Source organism: Arabidopsis lyrata (genome assembly GCF_000004255.2).
Source record: "Arabidopsis lyrata subsp. lyrata unplaced genomic scaffold ARALYscaffold_3, whole genome shotgun sequence".
Taxonomy (NCBI): Eukaryota; Viridiplantae; Streptophyta; class Magnoliopsida; order Brassicales; family Brassicaceae; genus Arabidopsis; species Arabidopsis lyrata.
In genome coordinates, this window is record NW_003302553.1 from 24,125,878 (window position 1) to 24,135,252 (window position 9,375).

A 9,375-nucleotide genomic window follows, 5' to 3' on the forward strand; every position below is an offset into this window, starting at 1 on the left:
GCATGTCTCTATCAGGTTAATGTTGTCACTTGTGGTTAACATGGATTATGAGCTGGAGCAAATGGACGTTAAAACAGCTTTTCTGCATGGTAATCTAGAGGAAAGGATCCTAATGAGTCAACCTGAAGGATTCATACAAGAGGGAAACGAAAACAAAGTTTGTTGGTTGAGGAAGTCCCTATACGGCCTAAAACAGTCTCCTAGGCTTTGGAATCAGAGGTTTGATGGATTCATGCAGGATCAGAAGTTTGAAACAAGCAGTTATGACCCATGTGTCTACATGAGAGACACTCAAACTGATAAAGCTATCTATTTGTTGCTCTATGTTGATGATATTCTGATAGCTTCAGGGAGTATGGTTGTTATACAGGCACTACAATAAAAAGTGAATATTGTTACAATTATTATCGTCACAATATATAAAGATTCGGTCACAATAATTCTATTGTGACGAAACTGACACCAATTCTAGAATGTCACAATAAAATCGTCACAAATCCATGTATGTCTCAAAAAGGTCACAAATGAATGTGACGATTAACAACGGTAACAATTCGTCACTGATTGTGACGACATTCATTTAGTCACAAAAAAGCCACAATTCATGACGGACGATACTGTCACAAATATGCCACAACTAGTGACAATAAAATCGTAACATAAGTGTCACAAATTATTACCATATTTAAGTCACAGACCCGTTACATTTTGCGACCAACATATTATCACAAATCCGACACAATTAGTGACTCGATTATAGTCACACAAACGTTACATTTTGCGACCAACATATTATCACAAATCCGACACAATTAGTGACTCGATTATAGTCACACAAACGTCACAATTTGTGTTTCGGTTGTGACCTTTTTTCTTACTAAACTCGTATCAATTTGTTACAAAATAGGAATGTAAACAACACGTAGACTTAGTCACAAACATATGATTCCCAAACATATGACACGTAGAATTAGTCACAAACGTATTATTCCTTTTTACGATTTGCAGTCACCATTTTTTTTTTTTTTAAAATTAATTAATTTTCTAACAGCAAAAAAAGAAAAAAACAATAGCAAACGAACAAAATTTATAGAAAGTTTAAAGACAATAGACTAACATCCAAACAAACAAAGGAAACACAACTTAAAGACTAACATCCAAACATAAGTAACACAACTTAAAGAAAATGCAAACTAAACGATACTTAGGCTAATAGAAACCAGAATATATACATAACTAGATTAGCTGGAAGGTCTTGGTGATGGATTCAGATCTAGACATTTTGACGTGCAAGAGACTCAACAAGTTTTTCCATAGCTTCAAGTCTTTTCTGAGTTTGCAGATTCTCTTCAAGGCTCTTTTTAAGATCAGTTTCCATCTCTTGTAGCCGATGCGTTATTGTCTCCACTTCTTCAGCAGTTTGTGGTGCACTTGAAGAAGCACCAACAGATGGTAGAGCCTCAATTAGTGCTCCAAGTCCAAATATCTGGCCATGTTTAGATGATCCAGCAGCCTAGAAAGAAAGATTAAAATTATTAGCAAATGATAGTCTACTAACTTCTGTTGATATTAAAGAGGTCTCGTGTTAATATGGCATATACTTTCATATTAGAATGTACAGCCAATATTACAGGCACAAGTGCACCTCCGTACGCCTGAGCCATGTACTTTTGGTATACACTGAACCCAACTTTTGATTTAATTTACAAGATATATGAAATGACAGTCTACACATAGCACAAGAACAAATAAATGTAAAATCAGAGACTAACCAGCCTAAAATGAATGTAAAACCAGAGACTAACCTGAATGTAAAACCAGAGACTACCCTGAATGTAAAACCAGAGACTAACCAAAATGTAAAACATGAGACTAACCAGCCTAAAGTGAATGTAAAACCAGCCTAATGTTTAGAACTATTACCTTGATATAAATTTCATTTTTCTCATGTTCATCAAGAGTTTCAGCTGTCAGATTCTCTTCCCCAGAAGATTCAAGTTGACCCAAGCGTTCTTGTATATGCTTTTCATAAGTTTCTGCAACCAATCGTGCTCGTTGATCATCGTACGTTCTATCAGGCTTCTGATGTGTTTTCTTCATCACAGCAATAAAAGAGAAGTCTCGTTTTGTCCATTGAAACTTACAATCTCTAAATCTTTCTTTCTACGTTCTTACAATCTCCAAATCTCCCTTGAGAATGTTTATTCCAATGAGAAGGTTCAGACGAACTAGCAATTCGGTTTAACTTTTGGTTCACACGTTTTTGTTCTTGTTACAAAAATGGTAACAATTATGCCACAATCTATGACCAAACGCAAAAGTCACAAATATAGTGACAAATTGTGACAGGGTTGTTACAAAACGCTGTAACAAGACGACGTGACGTAAATTTAGTCACAAAATCGTATAATTTAGTTACCATATTTGGTCGCAAATACGTACTTATATTTGTGACTATATATTTTGTAACAAATTCGACATAATTAGTGACAAAAATTGGTTACTTTCAATTCCGTCACAATTTTATAACGAAATTGTAACATTTTTATAACGAAATTGTAACATTTTTATGACGAAATAAATACGTCACAATTTAGTATGTAAATGGTCACAATTTTCTGACAGGAAAAATGGTCACAATTTTTTGGTAAGAATATTCAATTTTTTTTGTAGTGAGGAGCTTAAAGACAAGCTGAATTGTGAGTTTGAAATGAAAGATTTGGGGAAGGCTTCAAGAATTCTGGGTATGGATATCATAAGAGATAGAGAAAAGGGAGAATTAATTCTGTCTCAGGGAAACTACTTGGAGAAAGTGTTAAAAACATTTGGAATGTTTGAAGCAAGACCAGTGATTACACCAACTGCTGCTCATTTCAAACTCAGAAGTTTGTCAGAAGAGGAAAAGAAAACAGAAGTTGTACACATGGAAAGAATTCCATATGCAAGTGCTGTGGGGAGTTTAATGTATGCCATGGTTGGTTCAAGGCCAGATTTAGCATTTGCAGTGGGTTTAATCAGCAGGTTTATGTCAAATCCAGGAAGAGATCATTGGTCTGCAGTGAAATGGGTGTTAAGGTACTTAAAAGGTGCATACACTCAAAACTTGATTTTTAAGAAGGATTCTAAGTTCTGCATTAAAGGATTTTCAGATTCAGATTATGCGACAGACTTAGATCGGAGAAGATCAGTGACGGGTTTTGTGTTTAAGGCTGGTGGAAACATAATTTCATGGAAATCAAGTTTACAATCTGTTGTGGCTATTTCAACCACAGAAGCAGAGTATATGGCTCTAACGGAAGCAGTGAAAGAAGCCATTTGGTTGAAAGGTTTGTGTTCAGAATTGGGTTTTAAGCAAGACAGTGTTAAGGTTCATTGTGATTCACAGAGTGCTCTAGCCCTAGCAAAGAATTCAGTTCATCACGAAAGAACCAAGCACATAGACACTAAATTTCATTTCATCAGAGATATAGTGTCTAAGGGTGAAGTTGTTCTACACAAAATACACACAACAGTCAATCCAGCAGATTTCCTAACTAAGACGGTACCTGGCCAGAAGTTCCAGCTTTGCTGCGAGCTTCTCAACATCCACTAAGGTGGAGCTGCGGCTACAGGTAACTCCAACAGTCTCGCAAAACAGGTTGAAACAAGATGATTCAGTTTTGTGAGAAGTACTCAAGTGTCAGAATTGAGTAAAGCTTTAAATTGGAGTTGGTGTTACGTGTTAAGTACTGGAACTGTGTAGGAGTTGCAAGTTCCAGGTGGAGTATCTGACAAAAATATTTTCAGCAAGAAGCTGAGTTAGAAGTCTCATAATGTGGTGAGATTAAAGCAATCTGTCAAGCTGAGGTGATCCAAGACAGATAATAACCTGAAAGCTGTTGAAATCGTGTTGAAAGGAATATCAGTTTCAGGTGGAGTCCTCTAAGAAGCCAGTTGTGGTAGTTGAGGGTGGTGATTCAACTGTTAACTAAGCAGATGGAGACAAGCTCTCTCAGTTAAAAATTGAATCACTGAGACAAGAGAAATTTGTGGGAAAGGGGCTTACCTAAGGGGTAATCGGAAGACTGGATGAGCATGGTGGAACTTGCCGAGAGGCTGTGAAGCTCACCGGAGAAACCTGAAATGGTTTCAAAGTTTCTGGAAATCTCAGAAGATCCTATTCTCTAAATGTCAAGAAGAGACAAGAGAGAGATTAGATGTACCTGGGGTTTACAGAGGAAGCGTTGGTCCGATTAACCGGAGAAGACGAGCAAATCGGGTCAGATTCATGAGAAAGAAAACAAAGGAGATGTCTCCTGATTTGTCAAAATTGGGACCCGCCGTGAAACAGGTGGAAGCTGAAGCATGCTTTCACCGGAGGTAGCCATCGGAGAAGGCTGTGGTCGGAATCTAAAATTGATTTGGATTTTTACCATCTTCTCTCCATGTCGAGAACAAGAGAGCTCAGTGGGGAAAAGGAAGAAACTATGGCTGACGGCAACGGAGTTGCTAGCAGAAGTTGGAGGGCATCGCCGGAGTATCTCGCCGGAGGAGGTGGCGATCCGGTGGTGGTCTTGAGCTTCACGAAGGGACAAGGGAAGAGATTGGTTTTCAGATGACGATTTCGTCGAGGGTTGGTGTTTGTCAAAAGGTGGAGAATTGTTGATGGGTTTGACAAAACCAAACAAAGTCTGGCCCATTAAGGCCCATACAAAATTGACAAGAAGAGAAAGAAGAACAAGAGTGGCCCATCACATACACTATTTCTACGTGAGATAAAGAGGAAGTGGAGGTAGGTGAGACAAGACATAAGAGAGTTCTAGAGAAAGGAAAAAAAAAAAAAAAAGGGTTCTTCTTCAACAAGCTTTCTCCTTCTTTGTTCTTTGTCTTTGATCTTTGTTCTTCTTGAGATTGTATCTGAAACCAAAAAGACAACATCACAAGTTAAGTGGTGTTTTTAATCTTCTTTGATATAGTGAAGCTTTGGGAGCAAGAGTCCTTCCCCGAGACATAGTGGTTAAGCCGTGAACTCGGTTATCAATTGTTTGTGTTTGTTTCTTTCACAAGTCACCGTTCAAGTCTTTTAATTTCTCTACAGATTATGTGTTTTAATCTGCAGGGCTTTATTGTTTCGATCGTGATATGCTTTGATTTTGCTAATTTGTTTTTATTGAAGTGAATTACTCTGTTTCTTAATTGGTATAGAGTTGCTGTGGCTTTTTCCCACTCGTTTAGCTTGTGAGGAAGTAGAAGGATTATTATATTCACTTTTATCATTGAGCAAAATTATTGTGTTGGGGTTACGTTCATTCCATGTTCCATAACTGATGCGTTTGAATTGGTTCAAAAGCATGTTTCGTTAGTTTCGTCTTGCTGTTTGAGTCACTTTGGATTAAGTCTCTTGTTTGGTTTTTGTTTGTTACCAAACGTTTGGAGCAGCCTCAATTATATATTGAATTGCATTGTTAAATTCTTTATTCCTTGATATGGTCGTTTTGTTATTGCGTTAGCAAAAGAAATCGAAAAGTGATATGTGATTAATATTTGTTTTCTGATTCGTAAATGGTTTAGGTTGCTTTTGTTTTGCATTCATAATCTGGAATCTGGAAAAGTTTCATATTTTCCTGCTATTTATTCTCATCGTCTAAATTGTGTTGTATAGTCTCTGGTTTATAATTAAATTGTTAATTTCTGGTTTTGTGAGTTCTGGAAATTTTAATTTAATTATTGATTGCAATTTATTCATAATGTTTCAATTGATTAGTTTATTATAATCCATTGAACTTTGAATTTTGGTTTTTGTTACACATACTAATTGGTGTTTGTTTACCCGTGAACAGATATGATTTTAAGTATGGCTACTATCAAGAACACGATCGACGGACGCAACAATGATGATTCGCTCGATGATGGAACCGTTGGAGGTGGTGCTCTTGGTAAAGGGTTAAGTGAGTCGACGCCCCAAATTCTGGTCCTCCACATGTGAACCCGTTAGTGCCTAGCGTTGTTAGCGCAGGACTAATGCCGGAAAAGTTCGGTGGGAATGGGTTTAAGACTTGGCAACAGAAAATGCATTTCTTTTTGACCACTTTGAACCTAGACAAGTATCTGAAAGAGGAAGCACCGATTCGCCCACCGGGGAATACGGACCCGCTAGTTCTAGCTAGTGTGGATTCGTGGACCCATACAGACTTTCTGTGCAAGGCCTGGATTCTAAGCCGCTTGGTAGACCCACTGTATGCTGTATACAGTAAGGTCAACACCTCTAAGGACCTTTGGGGTGCATTGGAGAAGAAGTATAAGTCCGAGGATGCAGGCTTGCAAAAATACGCTACGGTGAATTTTCTGAACTTCAAAATGGTGGATTCAAAACCCATCATGGAACAAGTTGAAGCGCTGCAATTGCTTAAGGATGAGATAGCATCTGAGGGAATGTCGATTTGCAAAATTTTCACGGTCAACTGTTTCATTGAGAGAAACTTCCCCCAATTTGGTTGGATTTTAAGAACTATCTCATCCATAAGAAAAAAAACAATTTCCCTTGAGGACTTGGTGGCCAAGCTGCGGGTTGAATCTCGTAACCGCAATGCCGATGATGTTCTCCTTCATGAGAATAATGTGAACATGGCTGAGCATAAGAAAAGCAAGGGAAAGAACATGATTCCGCCCCAAGCTTCCTCTAGCTTCAAGAAGCAAACGGTTGCTAAGAAGTTCTCTGGAAAGTGTCACAAGTGTGGCAAAATGGGCCATAAGGCTAATACTTGTACCAAAGCTGGTCCAAGTAAAGACAATAGGAAGTCTCAAGCCAATTTGACTCAAGATGATCTCTGAGCTGTGGTCAGAGAAGTCAACACGGTTGAGGACAACCCATTGGAATGGTGGTATGACACGGGTGCCACCACTCACATATGTGTTGATAAGGACATGTTTTGTTCTTATCAAAAGTGCAAGAGTGAGGAGCGGTTGTTGATTGGTAACACCGGCTCGTCGAAGATTGAAGGTTATGGCAAAGTTGTGCTAAAGATGCCTCGGAGCGTGAGATCACTCACCAAAACGTGAAGCATGTGCCGGACATGAGGAAGAATTTGATTTCTGGTACGCTTATGAGCAAGGCCGGATTTGCCGTCATTTTCGAGTCTGACAATCTTGTTCTCAAGAAACATGGGGTGTATGTGGGCAAAGGTTATGTTAAGGATGGACTGGTCAAGATAAATGTCATGACACTCATGCCAAAATAAGTTGCAACCATTGTCTCGTTGTTTCGTTCTTTCGTTGTTTCAATTAATAAGAAAAATTCAGTTTTTATTATTATTTGATTTGGTCTTTGGACATTTGGTATTTATGTTTAGGCATGTGAATTATAAATCTTTTTTGAGATTGATTAATATTTGAACCTAATTCTAAAATACAAATCGAGCAAAGACAATTGTGAAGTATGCGTAGAGGCAAACTCACAAAATCACCTCATGTTGAAAGAACAACGTACCTCTAGATTTAATTCATACATTTTTTGTATGATTTAAAATTTCTTGAAATTAGAGGTGGTAAAATATTTTGTGACTTTCGTTGATGATTGTACAATATATTTATATATAGTTTTTGCTACATAGCAAAGATGAAAAAACCAACGTGAGAAAACTATTTTAATAGTTTTAAGTAATAAGAGAGAGTTTTTGATGCTTATTTGTGGTCTTTGGTGTACTTCAAATTTTTCATCGAAAAAACTTCTCTATGTTAACTTGACTCTAATGGAGTAGTTGAACAAAAATTCTGAATTCTTAAAGAGATGATGAATACAATGTTGTAATGCTCTAAGGTGTCTCGTGAAATGTTATGATAAGCACCTGACAAACCACATCAAACTATATATATATATATATATATATATATATTATTTTTCTATACCTTTTATTTGGGATGCTAACATATCAATGCTACATTTCTTATTAAGTTTCTATTTTGTTAAAGGGGACAGAAACATCAAAGGTCAAATGATTTTGTTTTTTCCGCCAAAGGTCAAATGATTTAGTTACCAAAGCCAACGGCTTAACATCATTGATGTCCATTTGAGTAGAGTTCACGGTGTAATTTTAAAAAATTTGGCGCACTCATATAAAACAGGGATAAAATAGAGGTCGGGATTTGACATTCGTTGCATTCTTAGTCAATTTAACAAATACCAATAAAAAAAAAATTGTGAGTCAACTACCATTTTTTGTTTTCACAACTGCTGCCAATAAATTTCAAATAAGAAAAAAAAACTTATTAAATAGAATGATGAACCACGTTAAAATATCTTAATAAGAATACCACATAAAATACTAATAAATAATGGAAAAATCATTGCCAGCTACACGAACTATACGCCAACACATCACCACACATGCAGACTATTTTAATGTTTCGCTAACTACACGAACTATTGGTATTACATACGGACATCCCCGAACTATCATCGGTTATGTGTGCAACACCATAACCATAATTTCCAAATAATATAAATGTCTTGTTAACTACACGAAGTATTTCTTTTTTTTTGTCAACTACACGAAGTATTTTCATCAATTTTTTCTTAAAACTAATAAGTTAAATAAAACTATATAATATATCAATGTAAATTATATATGTACATTATAACTATTCTAACTTTAAAATTTTAATGTAATAAAGACTAAACTAGTTCCATAAAAAATATATGTGTTCATTAAAAATTTGTTAATTAACTTAAACCTATAATGAAATGTATAATTTAATTAAGTGACACTTTTAAAAATTTAGTTAAATTAATTTCATATAAAACATATGTGTGCATTAAAAATTAGTTAATTAATTTAACTTAAAATTATAAGGGATACTGCATATGTAGAATTTAAACTTTAAAAGTTATAATGCATATATATAATTAACAATAGTGTATTATTTACTTTTAGTTATTTTTTCATTTTGTAATTTAGTTTTAAAAAAATGATGGAAATATTTCGTGTAGTTAACAATACATTTATATTATCTGGAAATGATGGTTATGGTATATATAATTTACATTGATATATTATATAGTTTTATTTAACTAATAGTGATGTATAATTTAACTAAGTGACTATTTTAAATTTTTAACAATTTAATATAATAAATATTAAATTAGTTAAATTAATTTAACTTAAAAGTATAATGCATTAAAAGTTATATATATATATATATATATATATATATATATATATATATATATAATTTAGAGAAATTAATAAAAATGCCCCTTTTTCAATACCCCTTTTCAAAAATGCCCCTTTTGAGAGTCCATTTTTAAGTTTGCCCTCTTTTAATTTTTAATGACCACTCTTACCCTTATTTGAAACAAAATTAGATCCACACAATACAAAATATTTTTTGGCGGGAAAA

At 35.2% G+C, this 9,375-nt stretch overlaps 1 protein-coding gene across 1 annotated transcript; it reads right to left on the bottom strand.

The window, feature by feature from the left end:
* Nucleotides 1–1,064: 1,064 nt before the first annotated feature.
* Nucleotides 1,065–2,280, bottom strand: LOC110230452. The gene is made up of 2 exons (XM_021033416.1): nucleotides 1,924–2,280; nucleotides 1,065–1,513 (listed from the first exon to the last, which is right to left on the bottom strand). Exons 1-2 carry the CDS (start codon nucleotides 2,098–2,100, stop codon nucleotides 1,274–1,276), a joined length of 417 nt encoding a protein of 138 aa, XP_020889075.1. The 5' UTR covers nucleotides 2,101–2,280; the 3' UTR covers nucleotides 1,065–1,273.
* Nucleotides 2,281–9,375: the final 7,095 nt, after the last annotated feature.

Excerpts from the sequence above, each read along its gene's own strand:
- LOC110230452 (XM_021033416.1), bottom strand. The coding sequence starts at position 2,100 with ATGAAGAAAACACATCAGAAGCCTGATAGAACGTACGATGATCAACGA. Across the intron at positions 1,514-1,923 it reads AAAATGAAATTTATATCAAG|GCTGCTGGATCATCTAAACA; the intron begins GTAATAGTTCTA and ends CTTTCTTTCTAG.